The 21,717-nt window shown below is 48.4% G+C and overlaps 1 protein-coding gene across 1 annotated transcript in view; it reads right to left on the reverse strand.

Moving 5' to 3' along the window:
• Window positions 1–21,717, reverse strand: part of pole2 (polymerase (DNA directed), epsilon 2) — a 50,781-nt gene that overhangs the window by 22,952 nt on the left and 6,112 nt on the right. Inside the window, exons 6-11 of the mRNA XM_079833515.1 lie at window positions 2,299–2,373; window positions 2,138–2,221; window positions 1,959–2,015; window positions 1,833–1,881; window positions 521–593; window positions 267–439 (exon numbers count right to left, since the gene is read on the reverse strand). Coding sequence (XP_079689641.1) covers window positions 267–439; window positions 521–593; window positions 1,833–1,881; window positions 1,959–2,015; window positions 2,138–2,221; window positions 2,299–2,373 — 511 coding nt within the window. The remainder of the gene's footprint in view (window positions 1–266; window positions 440–520; window positions 594–1,832; window positions 1,882–1,958; window positions 2,016–2,137; window positions 2,222–2,298; window positions 2,374–21,717) is intronic.

Consider the following 21,717-nt stretch of genomic DNA (forward strand, 5'->3'; position numbering starts at 1 on the left):
CACACACGGTGTGACTTTTATTAATAAACGAGCCTGAAATACAGCGGGACTCTTATTTTCAACTGGTCAATCAGTGAAGCTGACTAGTGGTTTTAGTATTTTAGCAGTGGTGCAGATGCCTTGGACATAACAGCAGTGGCAGAACGACACAGCCAGTGCTGATATCAACATCTGGACAGCAGGATGATATCATGCTAATATTTACACAGTGAGTTAGCCTAACCTAACCCTGACCCACATTCTAAAAGATCAGAGAGAATCCGAACCTGAGAACATGGTGTGGATCTTCTCCAGGACCTCCACACTGTCCAGCCACACGTCTGACACCATCACAAACATGGCGTCCTCATTCTCCTCCTCCAGCTGCTTGAGTTTGACTGAAGCTTTGACCGCAGTGGTGGACGGCCCACCAAAGAAGTTTATATTGCCATAATATGCCCTGAACGTAGACAAGAACACACCATGTGGATGTAGAGCGAGGTCAGCTGCACAGTTACAGTGAACAACAGCTAATGCACACCTGGTGAAGGAGGAGGGTTCAGTGGGCGGGAACCCAAAGGCGTTGACATGGAACACAGAGTCCTCGTACCAGCCTGTGAACAGATAGAGCGAGAGATTATAGAGATCAGATCAGGACATGTGCCCGGCTGCATAAAGCACCTTCAGTTTTTCCCTCAAGTATGAACTTAAGGGGCGATTTCCCCTTACCTAAGAGAATAACTTAAGGGTGTTGCATATAATCTCTTAAACGGTTCTCTTAGGGAAATATTGAAGTGTTTCAGGACAGCGATCCTGGATTCACGATATAAAAATCTTGTTGCCATAAATACGCAAAACACTAACACTAATGCTGCGTTCACACCAAACGTGAATAGAGCGTCAAATTCGTGTCTAGTTTGACGCTTGAACTTTGAATGCATTCGCACGTCCAAAGCGAGATGGACACGCGTAAAAGCAAGCGCTTGAAGAGAAATTGACGTGTGTCCTTTTGCGCTTTTCATAGTTTGGTTGTGTGCGCCGAAATTGAAAAATACTACTGTTATTGTGTCCCGAAGTGTAGTTTTAAGAGTTGTTCAGTCGAGAATGTAGTTGTTTAAAGCTCAAATCTGTGGTTTATTTGTAAAGATAACGCATTTAAAAATGATGTGAGATCCCGGCGATCGCCTCGCGGCTAACCTCGGCTAGTCTTCCTGACTTTTGCCGCTGGTAAACGAGAAATCTTTAAATTCACAATCTATAACTTCGGTTCTATTATATGAAACATATAAGACATTAATGACTTGTTATAACGTCAAACGACTTCTTTAATTATGTGAGTTTTTCTTCATCAGAAATGTTCGTATGACTGCAAGTGTTCAGTGTCACAGTGGTTGCGATGTGTGATGGTCAAATCGGTGTATTCTTGCAACAATTTTTCATCGCTAAGATGGTCTAAAGGGTTCTCCCTATCCCTAAAAATTCTTCTTGGCACATAATGATCTTCAGCTGGTTCCATTAATTCAGCCATGTCATCTTATTTTTGTCCGCGTTACTCTTAAGGTTACAATTTCCAAACCTTAAGTTATACTTAGGGAAATGACCATTAAGGGGTTTTATGCAACACTATGCTTTTTAAGGGATTACTTAAGTGAAAAAACAGCATTTAAGGGGAATTCTAAGTGTTTTTGACGTTTCACTTAAAAAAAACCCCTTAAGTAACACTTAAGGGTTTTTTTCTGCAACACCCTTAGGTTTAAGGGAATCATAAGGGCAAACTTAAGGGAAAATTACACTTAAGGTGCTTTATGCAAACGGGCACAGGAGCTTCAGGCGACAGCAGGATAGAGACTCACCCTCAGCCAGAACGAAGCAGGACTCGGTGTAAAGGCCACTGTGAAACTGGTACAATGAGCGTTAAGGGACAAACTGAAAACCTTCTCTAAGAAAGCAGCACATAATGACAAACACAGGAAGGATATTGCCTTTGACAGATTCAGCTGCACTGTGCCACTGAGGTCCTCCAAGTAGAACTTGCCCTGAAAGTACAGAGTATGAAGAGAATACATCAACAGAAAGTCTGAGCATCTCTAACACGCTAATCTTACAAGCTAATCCTGACTGCTGAAGTAAACACTAGCGTGTGAAAGTGAAGGAATACCTCTTTCAGCTGTGTGATCATCCCAAGGACGATCACTTCTCCCACTTTAGATGTGCTGCCCAGAAGAGCTTCCACTGTCTTCAGCTGCAATGAGAAGAGCTGAGTGAGCGATCGAACACACGTCTGCAACGGTCTCAACAGAGAGGTTTGCTCAGGTTTACCTGGAATTTGTTTCTCCCTTCGTCTGGAGCTGAACCAATAACTGGAGGAGTGAAGAGCTCATGCCTGTGTGTTCGCTGTGATAAAGAAACATGCATCTCAGCTCAGGTGTGTCCAGTTACAAACATCACTAGATCAAATTTACACACATCAAACTTAGGGGCCCATTGACAAACTGTAGGAGAGCATTGAGAAACTGTAGGAGCGCATTGAGAAACTGTAGGAGCGCATTGAGAAACTGTAAGGGGCGCATTGAGGAACTGTAGGAGCGCATTGAGGAACTGTACGGGGCGCATTGAGAAACTGTAAGGGGCGCATTGAGGAACTGTAGGAGAGCATTGAGGAACTGTAGGAGCGCATTGAGGAACTGTACGGGGCGCATTGAGAAACTGTAGGAGAGCATTGAGAAACTGTAAGGGGCGCATTGAGAAACTGTAGGAGCGCATTGAGAAACTGTAGGAGAGCATTGAGAAACTGTAAGGGGCGCATTGAGAAACTGTAGGAGAGCATTGAGAAACTGTACGGGGCGCATTGAGAAACTGTAGGAGAGCATTGAGGAACTGTACGGGGCGCATTGAGGAACTGTAGGAGCGCATTGAGAAACTGTAAGGGGCGCATTGAGAAACTGTAGGAGAGCATTGAGAAACTGTAAGGGGCGCATTGAGAAACTGTAGGAGAGCATTGAGAAACTGTAAGGGGCGCATTGAGAAACTGTAGGAGAGCATTGAGGAACTGTACGGGGCGCATTGAGAAACTGTAGGAGAGCATTGAGGAACTGTACGGGGCGCATTGAGGAACTGTAGGAGCGCATTGAGAAACTGTAAGGGGCGCATTGAGAAACTGTAGGAGAGCATTGAGGAACTGTAAGGGGCGCATTGAGAAACTGTAGGAGAGCATTGAGAAACTGTAAGGGGCGCATTGAGAAACTGTAGGAGAGCATTGAGAAACTGTACGGGGCGCATTGAGAAACTGTAGGAGAGCATTGAGGAACTGTACGGGGCGCATTGAGAAACTGTAGGAGAGCATTGAGAAACTGTAAGGGGCGCATTGAGAAACTGTAGGAGAGCATTGAGAAACTGTACGGGGCGCATTGAGAAACTGTAGGAGAGCATTGAGAAACTGTAGGAGAGCATTGAGAAACTGTAGGAGCGCATTGAGAAACTGTAGGAGAGCATTGAGGAACTGTACGGGGCGCATTGAGAAACTGTACGGGGCGCATTGAGAAACTGTAGGAGAGCATTGAGAAACTGTACGGGGCGCATTGAGAAACTGTAGGAGAGCATTGAGGAACTGTAGGAGAGCATTGAGAAACTGTAGGAGCGCATTGAGAAACTGTAGGAGAGCATTGAGGAACTGTACGGGGCGCATTGAGGAACTGTAGGAGCGCATTGAGAAACTGTAAGGGGCGCATTGAGAAACTGTAGGAGAGCATTGAGAAACTGTAAGGGGCGCATTGAGAAACTGTAGGAGAGCATTGAGAAACTGTAAGGGGCGCATTGAGAAACTGTAGGAGAGCATTGAGGAACTGTACGGGGGGCATTGAGAAACTGTAGGAGAGCATTGAGGAACTGTACGGGGCGCATTGAGGAACTGTAGGAGCGCATTGAGAAACTGTAAGGGGCGCATTGAGAAACTGTAGGAGAGCATTGAGGAACTGTACGGGGCGCATTGAGGAACTGTAGGAGCGCATTGAGGAACTGTAGGAGAGCATTGAGGAACTGTACGGGGCGCATTGAGAAACTGTAAGGGGCGCATTGAGAAACTGTAGGAGAGCATTGAGGAACTGTAAGGGGCGCATTGAGGAACTGTAGGAGCGCATTGAGGAACTGTAAGGGGCGCATTGAGAAACTGTAGGAGAGCATTGAGAAACTGTAAGGGGCGCATTGAGGAACTGTAGGAGCGCATTGAGAAACTGTAAGGGGCGCATTGAGGAACTGTACGGGGCGCATTGAGGAACTGTAGGGGCGCATTGAGGAACTGTAAGGGGCGCATTGAGGAACTGTAAGGGGCGCATTGAGGAACTGTAGGAGCGCATTGAGAAACTGTAAGGGGCGCATTGAGAAACTGTAGGAGAGCATTGAGAAACTGTAAGGGGCGCATTGAGGAACTGTAGGAGCGCATTGAGAAACTGTAAGGGGCGCATTGAGGAACTGTACGGGGCGCATTGAGGAACTGTAGGAGCGCATTGAGAAACTGTAAGGGGCGCATTGAGAAACTGTAGGAGAGCATTGAGGAACTGTACGGGGCGCATTGAGGAACTGTAGGAGCGCATTGAGAAACTGTAAGGGGCGCATTGAGAAACTGTAGGAGAGCATTGAGGAACTGTACGGGGCGCATTGAGGAACTGTAGGAGCGCATTGAGGAACTGTACGGGGCGCATTGAGGAACTGTAGGAGCGCATTGAGGAACTGTAAGGGGCGCATTGAGAAACTGTAGGAGAGCATTGAGGAACTGTACGGGGCGCATTGAGGAACTGTAGGAGAGCATTGAGAAACTGTAAGGGGCGCATTGAGAAACTGTAGGAGAGCATTGAGGAACTGTACGGGGCGCATTGAGGAACTGTAGGAGCGCATTGAGAAACTGTAAGGGGCGCATTGAGAAACTGTAGGAGAGCATTGAGGAACTGTACGGGGCGCATTGAGGAACTGTAGGAGCGCATTGAGGAACTGTACGGGGCGCATTGAGGAACTGTAGGAGCGCATTGAGGAACTGTAAGGGGCGCATTGAGAAACTGTAGGAGAGCATTGAGGAACTGTACGGGGCGCATTGAGGAACTGTAGGAGAGCATTGAGAAACTGTAAGGGGCGCATTGAGAAACTGTAGGAGAGCATTGAGGAACTGTAAGGGGCGCATTGAGAAACTGTAGGAGAGCATTGAGGAACTGTACGGGGCGCATTGAGGAACTGTAGGAGCGCATTGAGAAACTGTAAGGGGCGCATTGAGAAACTGTAGGAGAGCATTGAGGAACTGTACGGGGCGCATTGAGGAACTGTAGGAGCGCATTGAGGAACTGTACGGGGCGCATTGAGGAACTGTAGGAGCGCATTGAGGAACTGTAAGGGGCGCATTGAGAAACTGTAGGAGAGCATTGAGGAACTGTACGGGGCGCATTGAGGAACTGTAGGAGAGCATTGAGAAACTGTAAGGGGCGCATTGAGAAACTGTAGGAGAGCATTGAGGAACTGTACGGGGCGCATTGAGGAACTGTAGGAGCGCATTGAGAAACTGTAAGGGGCGCATTGAGAAACTGTAGGAGAGCATTGAGGAACTGTACGGGGCGCATTGAGGAACTGTAGGAGCGCATTGAGGAACTGTACGGGGCGCATTGAGAAACTGTAGGAGAGCATTGAGGAACTGTACGGGGCGCATTGAGGAACTGTAGGAGAGCATTGAGAAACTGTACGGGGCGCATTGAGGAACTGTAGGAGCGCATTGAGGAACTGTAAGGGGCGCATTGAGAAACTGTAGGAGAGCATTGAGGAACTGTACGGGGCGCATTGAGGAACTGTAGGAGAGCATTGAGAAACTGTAAGGGGCGCATTGAGAAACTGTAGGAGAGCATTGAGGAACTGTAAGGGGCGCATTGAGGAACTGTAGGAGCGCATTGAGGAACTGTAAGGGGCGCATTGAGAAACTGTAGGAGAGCATTGAGGAACTGTACGGGGCGCATTGAGGAACTGTACGGGGCGCATTGAGGAACTGTAGGAGCGCATTGAGGAACTGTACGGGGCGCATTGAGGAACTGTAGGAGCGCATTGAGGAACTGTAAGGGGCGCATTGAGAAACTGTAGGAGAGCATTGAGGAACTGTACGGGGCGCATTGAGGAACTGTAGGAGAGCATTGAGAAACTGTAAGGGGCGCATTGAGAAACTGTAGGAGAGCATTGAGGAACTGTACGGGGCGCATTGAGGAACTGTAGGAGCGCATTGAGAAACTGTAAGGGGCGCATTGAGAAACTGTAGGAGAGCATTGAGGAACTGTACGGGGCGCATTGAGGAACTGTAGGAGCGCATTGAGGAACTGTACGGGGCGCATTGAGGAACTGTAGGAGCGCATTGAGGAACTGTAAGGGGCGCATTGAGAAACTGTAGGAGAGCATTGAGGAACTGTACGGGGCGCATTGAGGAACTGTAGGAGAGCATTGAGAAACTGTAAGGGGCGCATTGAGAAACTGTAGGAGAGCATTGAGGAACTGTAAGGGGCGCATTGAGAAACTGTAGGAGAGCATTGAGGAACTGTACGGGGCGCATTGAGGAACTGTAGGAGCGCATTGAGAAACTGTAAGGGGCGCATTGAGAAACTGTAGGAGAGCATTGAGGAACTGTACGGGGCGCATTGAGGAACTGTAGGAGCGCATTGAGGAACTGTACGGGGCGCATTGAGGAACTGTAGGAGCGCATTGAGGAACTGTAAGGGGCGCATTGAGAAACTGTAGGAGAGCATTGAGGAACTGTACGGGGCGCATTGAGGAACTGTAGGAGAGCATTGAGAAACTGTAAGGGGCGCATTGAGAAACTGTAGGAGAGCATTGAGGAACTGTACGGGGCGCATTGAGGAACTGTAGGAGCGCATTGAGAAACTGTAAGGGGCGCATTGAGAAACTGTAGGAGAGCATTGAGGAACTGTACGGGGCGCATTGAGGAACTGTAGGAGCGCATTGAGGAACTGTACGGGGCGCATTGAGAAACTGTAGGAGAGCATTGAGGAACTGTACGGGGCGCATTGAGGAACTGTAGGAGAGCATTGAGAAACTGTACGGGGCGCATTGAGGAACTGTAGGAGCGCATTGAGGAACTGTAAGGGGCGCATTGAGAAACTGTAGGAGAGCATTGAGGAACTGTACGGGGCGCATTGAGGAACTGTAGGAGAGCATTGAGAAACTGTAAGGGGCGCATTGAGAAACTGTAGGAGAGCATTGAGGAACTGTAAGGGGCGCATTGAGGAACTGTAGGAGCGCATTGAGGAACTGTAAGGGGCGCATTGAGAAACTGTAGGAGAGCATTGAGGAACTGTACGGGGCGCATTGAGGAACTGTAAGGGGCGCATTGAGAAACTGTAGGAGAGCATTGAGGAACTGTACGGGGCGCATTGAGGAACTGTAGGAGAGCATTGAGAAACTGTAAGGGGCGCATTGAGAAACTGTAGGAGAGCATTGAGGAACTGTAAGGGGCGCATTGAGAAACTGTAGGAGAGCATTGAGGAACTGTACGGGGCGCATTGAGGAACTGTAGGAGAGCATTGAGAAACTGTAAGGGGCGCATTGAGAAACTGTAGGAGAGCATTGAGGAACTGTACGGGGCGCATTGAGGAACTGTAGGAGCGCATTGAGGAACTGTAAGGGGCGCATTGAGAAACTGTAGGAGAGCATTGAGGAACTGTACGGGGCGCATTGAGGAACTGTAGGAGAGCATTGAGAAACTGTAAGGGGCGCATTGAGAAACTGTAGGAGAGCATTGAGGAACTGTACGGGGCGCATTGAGGAACTGTAGGAGCGCATTGAGGAACTGTAAGGGGCGCATTGAGAAACTGTAGGAGAGCATTGAGGAACTGTAGGAGCGCATTGAGGAACTGTAAGGGGCGCATTGAGAAACTGTAGGAGAGCATTGAGAAACTGTAAGGGGCGCATTGAGAAACTGTAGGAGAGCATTGAGGAACTGTACGGGGCGCATTGAGAAACTGTAGGAGAGCATTGAGGAACTGTACGGGGCGCATTGAGGAACTGTAGGAGCGCATTGAGGAACTGTAAGGGGCGCATTGAGAAACTGTAGGAGAGCATTGAGGAACTGTACGGGGCGCATTGAGGAACTGTAGGAGAGCATTGAGAAACTGTAAGGGGCGCATTGAGAAACTGTAGGAGAGCATTGAGGAACTGTAAGGGGCGCATTGAGAAACTGTAGGAGAGCATTGAGGAACTGTACGGGGCGCATTGAGGAACTGTAGGAGAGCATTGAGAAACTGTAAGGGGCGCATTGAGAAACTGTAGGAGAGCATTGAGGAACTGTACGGGGCGCATTGAGAAACTGTAGGAGAGCATTGAGGAACTGTACGGGGCGCATTGAGGAACTGTACAGGGAGTGCAGAATTATTAGGCACGTTGATTTTCTGATCATATTTTTTTTCCAGGCACATTTGACCAATTCCAAACCACAGTAATCCTAATAACTACTATTGATTTAGTATTTAATAATGTTTAAGTGATATATAATTGTTCATGAAGGCTGGAAATGAAAATCACCTTATATTCAGGTGTGCAGAATTATTAGGCATGTTTTCTTTTACAGATAAATCGAGCCAAAAAAGAGATTTAACTCAGACTGAAAAGTCAAAAAGTATTAAATGCCCATGAGAAGGATGCAATACTAATGCAATACTAGACATTGCAGTTAAGGCATGACCATTGGACAGTGAAATGCTCGTCTGGTCAGCAGGGTCAGACAAAAACATGTGGTGAAGAAAAGACACCTGTTAACTGCAAAAGAATTAAGAATTAAGGTGAAGAATTAAGGGTGAAACCATCAGGAACCCTTTAGTCTCTAGCGCCACCATTTTCCAAAGTTGCAACCTACCTGGAGTCTCCAGAAGTGCAAGGTGTCAGGATCTCAGAGACTTCAGTTAGGTAAAGAATCCTAAAAAATGACCCCCACTAGATAAGAATCACAAGCTGAAGTGTTGTAAAATACATGAAGAAGGTTTTTTTATAGGCTTTATGGACAGATAGGTTGAGAATGCCTCTTGAAGGACCAGCACCACATCCTCTAGTACCACTGTTTGAAGAATTCATCTTCCAGAATCTGGCAGTACGTTTTGGGAGTTCATTTTAGTCCATCCTGAAGTCCGTTTTGCAGAGATGGACTAAAATGAACTCCCAAAACGTACTGCCAGATTCTGGAAGATGAATTCTTCAAACAGTGGTACTAGAGGATGTGGTGCTGGTCCTTCAAGAGTCATTCTCAACCTCCATAAAGCCTATAAAAAAACCTTCTTCATGTATTTTACAACACTTCAGCTTGTGATTCTTATCTAGTGGGGGTCATTTTTTAGGATTCTTTACCTAACTGAAGTCTCTGAGATCCTGACACCTTGCACTTCTGGAGACTCCAGGTAGGTTGCAGCTCTGGAAAATGGTGGCGCTAGAGACTAAAGGGTTCCTGATGGTTTCACCCTCAATTCTTCACCTTAATTCTTAATTCTTTTGCAGTTAACAGGTGTCTTTTCTTCACCCCCTGTTTTTGTCAGATCCTGCTGACTCAACGAGCATTTCACTGTCCAATGGTCATGCCTTAACTGCAATGTCTAGTATTGCATTAGTATTGCATCCTTCTCATGGGCATTTAATACTTTTTGACTTTTCAGTCTGAGTTAAATCTCTTTTTTGGCTTAATTTATCTGTAAAAGAAAACATGCCTAATAATTCTGCACACCTGAATATAAGGTGATTTTCATTTCCAGCCTTCATGAACAATTATATATCACTTAAACATTATTAAATACTAAATCAATAGTAGTTATTAGGATTACTGTGGTTTGGAATTGGTCAAATGTGCCTGGAAAAAAAATATGATCAGAAAATCAACGTGCCTAATAATTCTGCACTCCCTGTAGGAGCGCATTGAGGAACTGTAAGGGGCGCATTGAGAAACTGTAGGAGAGCATTGAGGAACTGTACGGGGCGCATTGAGGAACTGTAGGAGAGCATTGAGAAACTGTAAGGGGCGCATTGAGAAACTGTAGGAGAGCATTGAGGAACTGTAAGGGGCGCATTGAGAAACTGTAGGAGAGCATTGAGGAACTGTACGGGGCGCATTGAGGAACTGTAGGAGCGCATTGAGGAACTGTAAGGGGCGCATTGAGAAACTGTAGGAGAGCATTGAGGAACTGTACGGGGCGCATTGAGGAACTGTAGGAGCGCATTGAGAAACTGTACGGGGCGCATTGAGAAACTGTAGGAGAGCATTGAGAAACTGTAAGGGGCGCATTGAGAAACTGTAGGAGAGCATTGAGAAACTGTAAGGGGCGCATTGAGAAACTGTAGGAGAGCATTGAGGAACTGTACGGGGCGCATTGAGAAACTGTAGGAGAGCATTGAGGAACTGTAAGGGGCGCATTGAGAAACTGTAGGAGAGCATTGAGGAACTGTAAGGGGCGCATTGAGAAACTGTAGGAGAGCATTGAGGAACTGTACGGGGCGCATTGAGGAACTGTAGGAGCGCATTGAGGAACTGTACGGGGCGCATTGAGAAACTGTAGGAGAGCATTGAGAAACTGTAAGGGGCGCATTGAGAAACTGTAGGAGAGCATTGAGGAACTGTAAGGGGCGCATTGAGAAACTGTAGGAGAGCATTGAGGAACTGTACGGGGCGCATTGAGGAACTGTAGGAGCGCATTGAGGAACTGTAAGGGGCGCATTGAGAAACTGTAGGAGAGCATTGAGGAACTGTACGGGGCGCATTGAGGAACTGTAGGAGCGCATTGAGAAACTGTAAGGGGCGCATTGAGGAACTGTAGGAGAGCATTGAGGAACTGTACGGGGCGCATTGAGGAACTGTAGGAGCGCATTGAGAAACTGTACGGGGCGCATTGAGAAACTGTAGGAGAGCATTGAGAAACTGTAAGGGGCGCATTGAGAAACTGTAGGAGAGCATTGAGAAACTGTAAGGGGCGCATTGAGAAACTGTAGGAGAGCATTGAGGAACTGTACGGGGCGCATTGAGAAACTGTAGGAGAGCATTGAGGAACTGTAAGGGGCGCATTGAGAAACTGTAGGAGAGCATTGAGGAACTGTAAGGGGCGCATTGAGAAACTGTAGGAGAGCATTGAGGAACTGTACGGGGCGCATTGAGGAACTGTAGGAGCGCATTGAGGAACTGTACGGGGCGCATTGAGAAACTGTAGGAGAGCATTGAGAAACTGTAAGGGGCGCATTGAGAAACTGTAGGAGAGCATTGAGGAACTGTACGGGGCGCATTGAGGAACTGTAGGAGCGCATTGAGGAACTGTAGGGGCGCATTGAGGAACTGTACGGGGCGCATTGAGAAACTGTAGGGGCGCATTGAGGAACTGTACGGGGCGCATTGAGAAACTGTAGGGGCGCATTGAGGAACTGTACGGGGCGCATTGAGGAACTGTAGGAGCGCATTGAGGAACTGTACGGGGCGCATTGAGAAACTGTAAGGGGCGCATTGAGGAACTGTAGGGGCGCATTGAGGAACTGTAAGGGGCGCATTGAGGAACTGTAAGGGGCGCATTGAGAAACTGTAGGGGCGCATTGAGAAACTGTAGGGGCGCATTGAGAAACCGTAGGGGCGCATTGAGGAACCGTAGGAGAGCATTGAGGAACCGTAGGAGAGTATTGAGAAACTGTAGGAGCGCATTGAGGAACTGTAAGGGGCGCATTGAGGAACTGTAGGAGCGCATTGAGAAACTGTAGGGGCGCATTGAGAAACTGTAAGGGGCGCATTGAGAAACTGTAGGGGCGCATTGAGGAACTGTAGGGGCGCATTGAGAAACTGTAGGGGCGCATTGAGAAACTGTAGGGGCGCATTGAGGAACCGTAGGAGAGCATTGAGGAACCGTAGGAGAGTATTGAGAAACTGTAGGAGCGCATTGAGGAACTGTAAGGGGCGCATTGAGGAACTGTAGGGGCGCATTGAGGAACTGTAAGGGGCGCATTGAGAAACTGTAGGAGCGCATTGAGAAACTGTAGGGGCGCATTGAGGAACCGTAGGGGCGCATTGAGGAACCGTAGGGGCGCATTGAGGAACCGTAGGGGCGCATTGAGGAACCGTAGGGGCGCATTGAGGAACCGTAGGGGCGCATTGAGGAACCGTAGGGGCGCATTGAGGAACCGTAGGGGCGCATTGAGGAACCGTAGGGGCGCATTGAGGAACCGTAGGGGCGCATTGAGGAACCGTAGGAGAGTATTGAGAAACTGTAGGAGCGCATTGAGGAACTGTAAGGGGCGCATTGAGGAACTGTAGGGGCGCATTGAGAAACTGTAAGGGGCGCATTGAGAAACTGTAGGGGCGCATTGAGGAACTGTAGGGGCGCATTGAGAAACCGTAGGGGCGCATTGAGAAACCGTAGGAGAGCATTGAGGAACCGTAGGAGAGTATTGAGAAACTGTAGGAGCGCATTGAGGAACTGTAAGGGGCGCATTGAGGAACTGTAGGGGCGCATTGAGAAACTGTAAGGGGCGCATTGAGAAACTGTAGGGGCGCATTGAGGAACTGTAGGGGCGCATTGAGGAACTGTAGGGGCGCATTGAGAAACTGTAGGGGCGCATTGAGAAACTGTAGGGGCGCATTGAGAAACTGTAGGAGCGCATTGAGAAACTGTAGGAGCGCATTGAGAAACTGTAGGGGCGCATTGAGAAACTGTAGAAGCGCATTGAGAAACTGTAGGAGCGCATTGAGGAACTGTAGAAGCGCATTGAGAAACTGTAGGAGCGCATTGAGAAACTGTAGGGGCGCATTGAGAAACTGTAGGAGCGCATTGAGGAACTGTAGGAGCGCATTGAGAAACTGTAGGAGCGCATTGAGAAACTGTAGGAGAGCATTGAGGAACTGTAGGAGAGCATTGAGAAACTGTAGGAGCGCATTGAGAAACTGTAGAAGCGCATTGAGGAACTGTAGGAGCGCATTGAGGAACTGTAGGAGCGCATTGAGAAACTGTAGAAGCGCATTGAGGAACTGTAGGAGCGCATTGAGAAACTGTAGAAGCGCATTGAGAAACTGTAGGAGAGCATTGAGAAACTGTAGGGGCGCATTGAGAAACTGTAGGAGCGCATTGAGAAACTGTAGGAGCGCATTGAGAAACTGTAGGGGCGCATTGAGAAACTGTAGGGGCGCATTGAGGAACTGTAGGAGCGCATTGAGAAACTGTAGGAGCGCATTGAGAAACTGTAGGAGAGCATTGAGAAACTGTAGAGGCGCATTGAGAAACTGTAGAAGCGCATTGAGAAACTGTAGAAGCGCATTGAGAAACTGTAGGAGAGCATTGAGAAACTGTAGAAGCGCATTGAGAAACTGTAGGAGCGCATTGAGAAACTGTAGGAGCGCATTGAGAAACTGTAGGAGCGCATTGGGGAACTGTAGGGGCGCATTGAGGAACTGTAGGAGCGCATTGGGGAACTGTAGGGGCGCATTGAGGAACTTTAGGAGTGCATTGAGAAACTGTAGGAGCGCATTGAGGAACTGTAGGAGAGCATTGAGGAACTGTAGGAGAGCATTGAGAAACTGTAGGAGCGCATTGAGAAACTGTAGAAGCGCATTGAGGAACTGTAGGAGAGCATTGAGGAACTGTAGGAGAGCATTGAGAAACTGTAGGAGCGCATTGAGAAACTGTAGGAGAGCATTGAGAAACTGTAGGAGCGCATTGAGAAACTGTAGAAGCGCATTGAGGAACTGTAGGAGCGCATTGAGGAACTGTAGGAGCGCATTGAGAAACTGTAGAAGCGCATTGAGGAACTGTAGGAGCGCATTGAGGAACTGTAGGAGCGCATTGAGAAACTGTAGAAGAGCATTGAGGAACTGTAGGAGAGCATTGAGAAACTGTAGGAGCGCATTGAGAAACTGTAGAAGCGCATTGAGGAACTGTAGGAGAGCATTGAGAAACTGTAGGAGCGCATTGAGAAACTGTAGAAGCGCATTGAGGAACTGTAGGAGCGCATTGAGGAACTGTAGGAGCGCATTGAGAAACTGTAGAAGCGCATTGAGGAACTGTAGGAGCGCATTGAGAAACTGTAGAAGCGCATTGAGAAACTGTAGGAGAGAATTGAGAAACTGTAGGGGCGCATTGAGAAACTGTAGGAGCGCATTGAGAAACTGTAGGAGCGCATTGAGAAACTGTAGGGGCGCATTGAGAAACTGTAGGGGCGCATTGAGGAACTGTAGGAGCGCATTGAGAAACTGTAGGAGCGCATTGAGAAACTGTAGGAGAGCATTGAGAAACTGTAGAGGCGCATTGAGAAACTGTAGAAGCGCATTGAGAAACTGTAGAAGCGCATTGAGAAACTGTAGGAGAGCATTGAGAAACTGTAGAAGCGCATTGAGAAACTGTAGGAGCGCATTGAGAAACTGTAGGAGCGCATTGAGAAACTGTAGGAGCGCATTGGGGAACTGTAGGGGCGCATTGAGGAACTGTAGGAGCGCATTGGGGAACTGTAGGGGCGCATTGAGGAACTTTAGGAGTGCATTGAGAAACTGTAGGAGCGCATTGAGGAACTGTACGGGGCGCATTGAGAAACTGTAGGAGAGCATTGAGAAACTGTAAGGGGCGCATTGAGAAACTGTAGGAGAGCATTGAGGAACTGTAAGGGGCGCATTGAGAAACTGTAGGAGAGCATTGAGGAACTGTACGGGGCGCATTGAGGAACTGTAGGAGCGCATTGAGAAACTGTAAGGGGCGCTTTGAGGAACTGTAGGAGAGCATTGAGGAACTGTACGGGGCGCATTGAGGAACTGTAGGAGCGCATTGAGAAACTGTACGGGGCGCATTGAGAAACTGTAGGAGAGCATTGAGAAACTGTAAGGGGCGCATTGAGAAACTGTAGGAGAGCATTGAGAAACTGTAAGGGGCGCATTGAGAAACTGTAGGAGAGCATTGAGGAACTGTAGGAGCGCATTGAGGAACTGTACGGGGCGCATTGAGAAACTGTAGGAGAGCATTGAGGAACTGTAAGGGGCGCATTGAGAAACTGTAGGAGAGCATTGAGGAACTGTAAGGGGCGCATTGAGGAACTGTAGGAGAGCATTGAGGAACTGTAGGGGCGCATTGAGGAACTGTAGGGGCGCATTGAGAAACTGTAGGGGCGCATTGAGAAACTGTAGGGGCGCATTGAGAAACTGTAGGAGCGCATTGAGAAACTGTAGGAGCGCATTGAGAAACTGTAGGGGCGCATTGAGAAACTGTAGGAGCGCATTGAGGAACTGTAGAAGCGCATTGAGAAACTGTAGGAGCGCATTGAGGAACTGTAGAAGCGCATTGAGAAACTGTAGGAGCGCATTGAGAAACTGTAGGGGCGCATTGAGAAACTGTAGGAGCGCATTGAGGAACTGTAGGAGCGCATTGAGAAACTGTAGGAGCGCATTGAGAAACTGTAGGAGAGCATTGAGGAACTGTAGGAGAGCATTGAGAAACTGTAGGAGCGCATTGAGAAACTGTAGAAGCGCATTGAGGAACTGTAGGAGCGCATTGAGGAACTGTAGGAGCGCATTGAGAAACTGTAGAAGCGCATTGAGGAACTGTAGGAGCGCATTGAGAAACTGTAGAAGCGCATTGAGAAACTGTAGGAGAGCATTGAGAAACTGTAGGGGCGCATTGAGAAACTGTAGGAGCGCATTGAGAAACTGTAGGAGCGCATTGAGAAACTGTAGGGGCGCATTGAGAAACTGTAGGGGCGCATTGAGGAACTGTAGGAGCGCATTGAGAAACTGTAGGAGCGCATTGAGAAACTGTAGGAGAGCATTGAGAAACTGTAGAGGCGCATTGAGAAACTGTAGAAGCGCATTGAGAAACTGTAGAAGCGCATTGAGAAACTGTAGGAGAGCATTGAGAAACTGTAGAAGCGCATTGAGAAACTGTAGGAGCGCATTGAGAAACTGTAGGAGCGCATTGAGAAACTGTAGGAGCGCATTGGGGAACTGTAGGGGCGCATTGAGGAACTGTAGGAGCGCATTGGGGAACTGTAGGGGCGCATTGAGGAACTTTAGGAGTGCATTGAGAAACTGTAGGAGCGCATTGAGGAACTGTAGGAGAGCATTGAGAAACTGTAGGAGCGCATTGAGAAACTGTAGAAGCGCATTGAGGAACTGTAGGAGAGCATTGAGGAACTGTAGGAGAGCATTGAGAAACTGTAGGAGCGCATTGAGAAACTGTAGGAGAGCATTGAGAAACTGTAGGAGCGCATTGAGAAACTGTAGAAGCGCATTGAGGAACTGTAGGAGCGCATTGAGGAACTGTAGGAGCGCATTGAGAAACTGTAGAAGCGCATTGAGGAACTGTAGGAGCGCATTGAGGAACTGTAGGAGCGCATTGAGAAACTGTAGAAGAGCATTGAGGAACTGTAGGAGAGCATTGAGAAACTGTAGGAGCGCATTGAGAAACTGTAGAAGCGCATTGAGGAACTGTAGGAGAGCATTGAGAAACTGTAGGAGCGCATTGAGAAACTGTAGAAGCGCATTGAGGAACTGTAGGAGCGCATTGAGGAACTGTAGGAGCGCATTGAGAAACTGTAGAAGCGCATTGAGGAACTGTAGGAGCGCATTGAGAAACTGTAGAAGCGCATTGAGAAACTGTAGGAGAGCATTGAGAAACTGTAGGGGCGCATTGAGAAACTGTAGGAGCGCATTGAGAAACTGTAGGAGCGCATTGAGAAACTGTAGGGGCGCATTGAGAAACTGTAGGGGCGCATTGAGGAACTGTAGGAGCGCATTGAGAAACTGTAGGAGCGCATTGAGAAACTGTAGGAGAGCATTGAGAAACTGTAGAGGCGCATTGAGAAACTGTAGAAGCGCATTGAGAAACTGTAGAAGCGCATTGAGAAACTGTAGGAGAGCATTGAGAAACTGTAGAAGCGCATTGAGAAACTGTAGGAGCGCATTGAGAAACTGTAGGAGCGCATTGAGAAACTGTAGGAGCGCATTGGGGAACTGTAGGGGCGCATTGAGGAACTGTAGGAGCGCATTGGGGAACTGTAGGGGCGCATTGAGGAACTTTAGGAGTGCATTGAGAAACTGTAGGAGCGCATTGAGGAACTGTACGGGGCGCATTGAGAAACTGTAGGAGAGCATTGAGAAACTGTAAGGGGCGCATTGAGAAACTGTAGGAGAGCATTGAGGAACTGTAAGGGGCGCATTGAGAAACTGTAGGAGAGCATTGAGGAACTGTACGGGGCGCATTGAGGAACTGTAGGAGCGCATTGAGAAACTGTAAGGGGCGCATTGAGGAACTGTAGGAGAGCATTGAGGAACTGTACGGGGCGCATTGAGGAACTGTAGGAGCGCATTGAGAAACTGTACGGGGCGCATTGAGAAACTGTAGGAGAGCATTGAGAAACTGTAAGGGGCGCATTGAGAAACTGTAGGAGAGCATTGAGAAACTGTAAGGGGCGCATTGAGAAACTGTAGGAGAGCATTGAGGAACTGTAGGAGCGCATTGAGGAACTGTACGGGGCGCATTGAGAAACTGTAGGAGAGCATTGAGGAACTGTAAGGGGCGCATTGAGAAACTGTAGGAGAGCATTGAGGAACTGTAAGGGGCGCATTGAGGAACTGTAGGAGAGCATTGAGGAACTGTACGGGGCGCATTGAGAAACTGTAGGAGAGCATTGAGGAACTGTAAGGGGCGCATTGAGAAACTGTAGGAGAGCATTGAGGAACTGTAAGGGGCGCATTGAGAAACTGTAGGAGAGCATTGAGGAACTGTACGGGGCGCATTGAGGAACTGTAGGAGCGCATTGAGGAACTGTACGGGGCGCATTGAGAAACTGTAGGAGAGCATTGAGAAACTGTAAGGGGCGCATTGAGAAACTGTAGGAGAGCATTGAGGAACTGTACGGGGCGCATTGAGGAACTGTAGGAGCGCATTGAGGAACTGTAGGGGCGCATTGAGGAACTGTACGGGGCGCATTGAGAAACTGTAGGGGCGCATTGAGGAACTGTACGGGGCGCATTGAGAAACTGTAGGGGCGCATTGAGGAACTGTACGGGGCGCATTGAGGAACTGTAGGAGCGCATTGAGGAACTGTACGGGGCGCATTGAGAAACTGTAAGGGGCGCATTGAGGAACTGTAGGGGCGCATTGAGGAACTGTAAGGGGCGCATTGAGGAACTGTAAGGGGCGCATTGAGAAACTGTAGGGGCGCATTGAGAAACTGTAGGGGCGCATTGAGAAACCGTAGGGGCGCATTGAGGAACCGTAGGAGAGCATTGAGGAACCGTAGGAGAGTATTGAGAAACTGTAGGAGCGCATTGAGGAACTGTAAGGGGCGCATTGAGGAACTGTAGGAGCGCATTGAGAAACTGTAGGGGCGCATTGAGAAACTGTAAGGGGCGCATTGAGAAACTGTAGGGGCGCATTGAGAAACTGTAAGGGGCGCATTGAGAAACTGTAGGGGCGCATTGAGGAACTGTAGGGGCGCATTGAGAAACTGTAGGGGCGCATTGAGAAACTGTAGGGGCGCATTGAGGAACCGTAGGAGAGCATTGAGGAACCGTAGGAGAGTATTGAGAAACTGTAGGAGCGCATTGAGGAACTGTAAGGGGCGCATTGAGGAACTGTAGGGGCGCATTGAGGAACTGTAAGGGGCGCATTGAGAAACTGTAGGAGCGCATTGAGAAACTGTAGGGGCGCATTGAGAAACTGTAGGGGCGCATTGAGAAACTGTAGGAGCGCATTGAGGAACTGTAGGAGCGCATTGAGAAACTGTAGGAGCGCATTGAGAAACTGTAGGAGCGCATTGAGAAACTGTAGGAGCGCATTGAGAAACTGTAGGGGCGCATTGAGAAACTGTAGGAGCGCATTGAGGAACTGTAGGAGCGCATTGAGAAACTGTAGGAGCGCATTGAGAAACTGTAGGGGCGCATTGAGAAACTGTAGGAGCGCATTGAGAAACTGTAGGGGCGCATTGAGAAACTGTAGGAGCGCATTGAGAAACTGTAGGAGCGCATTGAGAAACTGTAGGGGCGCATTGAGAAACTGTAGGAGAGCATTGAGGAACTGTAGGAGAGCATTGAGAAACTGTAGGAGCGCATTGAGAAACTGTAGAAGCGCATTGAGGAACTGTAGGAGCGCATTGAGAAACTGTAGAAGCGCATTGAGGAACTGTAGGAGCGCATTGAGAAACTGTAGAAGCGCATTGAGAAACTGTAGGAGAGCATTGAGAAACTGTAGGAGAGCATTGAGAAACTGTAGGGGCGCATTGAGAAACTGTAGGAGCGCATTGAGAAACTGTAGAAGCGCATTGAGAAACTGTAGGAGAGCATTGAGAAACTGTAGGAGCGCATTGAGAAACTGTAGGAGCGCATTGAGAAACTGTAGGGGCGCATTGAGGAACTGTAGGAGCGCATTGAGAAACTGTAGGAGAGCATTGAGAAACTGTAGGAGAGCATTGAGAAACTGTAGAAGCGCATTGAGAAACTGTAGGGGCGCATTGAGAAACTGTAGGAGCGCATTGAGAAACTGTAGGAGCGCATTGAGAAACTGTAGGGGCGCATTGAGGAACTGTAGGAGCGCATTGAGAAACTGTAGGAGAGCATTGAGAAACTGTAGGAGAGCATTGAGAAACTGTAGAAGCGCATTGAGAAACTGTAGAAGCGCATTGAGAAACTGTAGGAGAGCATTGAGAAACTGTAGGGGCGCATTGAGAAACTGTAGGAGCGCATTGAGAAACTGTAGAAGCGCATTGAGAAACTGTAGGAGAGCATTGAGAAACTGTAGGGGCGCATTGAGAAACTGTAGGAGCGCATTGAGAAACTGTAGGAGCGCATTGAGAAACTGTAGGGGCGCATTGAGAAACTGTAGGGGCGCATTGAGAAACTGTAGGAGCGCATTGAGAAACTGTAGGGGCGCATTGAGAAACTGTAGGAGCGCATTGAGAAACTGTAGGAGCGCATTGAGAAACTGTAGGAGAGCATTGAGAAACTGTAGAAGCGCATTGAGAAACTGTAGAAGCGCATTGAGAAACTGTAGAAGCGCATTGAGGAACTGTAGGGGCGCATTGAGAAACTGTAGAAGCGCATTGAGAAACTGTAGGGGCGCATTGAGAAACTGTAGGAGAGCATTGAGAAACTGTAGAAGCGCATTGAGAAACTGTAGAAGCGCATTGAGAAACTGTAGAAGCGCATTGAGAAACTGTAGAAGCGCATTGAGAAACTGTAGGAGAGCATTGAGAAACTGTAGAAGCGCATTGAGAAACTGTAGGAGCGCATTGAGAAACTGTAGGGGCGCATTGAGAAACTGTAGGAGAGCATTGAGAAACTGTAGGGGCGCATTGAGAAACTGTAGGAGCGCATTGAGGAACTGTACGGGGCGCATTGAGAAACTGTAGGAGAGCATTGAGAAACTGTAGGGGCGCATTGAGAAACTGTAGGAGAGCATTGAGAAACTGTAGGAGAGCATTGAGAAACTGTAGGAGCGCATTGAGGAACTGTACGGGGCGCATTGAGAAACTGTAGGAGAGCATTGAGAAACTGTAGGGGCGCATTGAGAAACTGTAGGAGAGCATTGAGAAACTGTAGGGGCGCATTGAGAAACTGTAGAAGCGCATTGAGAAACTGTAGGAGAGCATTGAGAAACTGTAGAAGCGCATTGAGAAACTGTAGGAGCGCATTGAGAAACTGTAGGAGCGCATTGAGGAACTGTAGAAGCGCATTGAGGAACTGTAGGGGCGCATTGAGAAACTGTAGAAGCGCATTGAGAAACTGTAGAAGCGCATTGAGAAGTAGAAGCGCATTGAGAAACTGTAGAAGCGCATTGAGAAACTGTAGAAGCGCATTGAGAAACTGTAGAAGCGCATTGAGAAACTGTAGGAGCGCATTGAGAAACTGTAGGAGCGCATTGGGGAACTGTAGGGGCGCATTGAGGAACTGTAGGAGCGCATTGAGAAACTGTAGGAGCGCATTGAGAAACTGTAGGAGCGCATTGAGAAACTGTAGGAGCGCATTGGGGAACTGTAGGGGCGCATTGGGGAACTGTAGGAGCGCATTGAGAAACTGTAGGAGCGCATTGAGAAACTGTAGGAGCGCATTGAGAAACTGTAGAGGCGCATTGAGAAACTGTAGGGGCGCATTGAGAAACTGTAGGAGCGCATTGAGAAACTGTAGGAGCGCATTGGGGAACTGTAGGAGCGCATTGAGAAACTGTAGGAGCGCATTGGGGAACTGTAGGAGCGCATTGAGAAACTGTAGGAGCGCATTGGGGAACTGTAGGGGCGCATTGAGAAACTGTAGGAGCGCATTGAGAAACTGTAGGAGCGCACTGAGAAACTGTAGAGGCGCATTGAGAAACTGTAGGGGCGCATTGAGAAACTGTAGGAGCGCATTGAGAAACTGTAGGAGCGCATTGGGGAACTGTAGGAGCGCATTGAGAAACTGTAGGAGCGCATTGAGAAACTGTAGGAGCGCACTGAGAAACTGTAGAGGCGCATTGAGAAACTGTAGGGGCGCATTGAGAAACTGTAGGAGCGCATTGAGAAACTGTAGGAGCGCATTGGGGAACTGTAGGAGCGCATTGAGAAACTGTAGGAGCGCATTGAGAAACTGTAGGAGCGCATTGGGGAACTGTAGGAGCGCATTGGGGAACTGTAGGAGCGCATTGAGAAACTGTAGGAGCGCATTGAGAAACTGTAGGAGCGCATTGGGGAACTGTAGGGGCGCATTGAGGAACTGTAGGAGCGCATTGAGAAACTGTAGGAGCGCATTGA

This window comes from Gobio gobio (assembly GCF_949357685.1).
Source record: "Gobio gobio genome assembly, chromosome: 13".
Taxonomy (NCBI): domain Eukaryota; kingdom Metazoa; phylum Chordata; class Actinopteri; order Cypriniformes; family Gobionidae; genus Gobio; species Gobio gobio.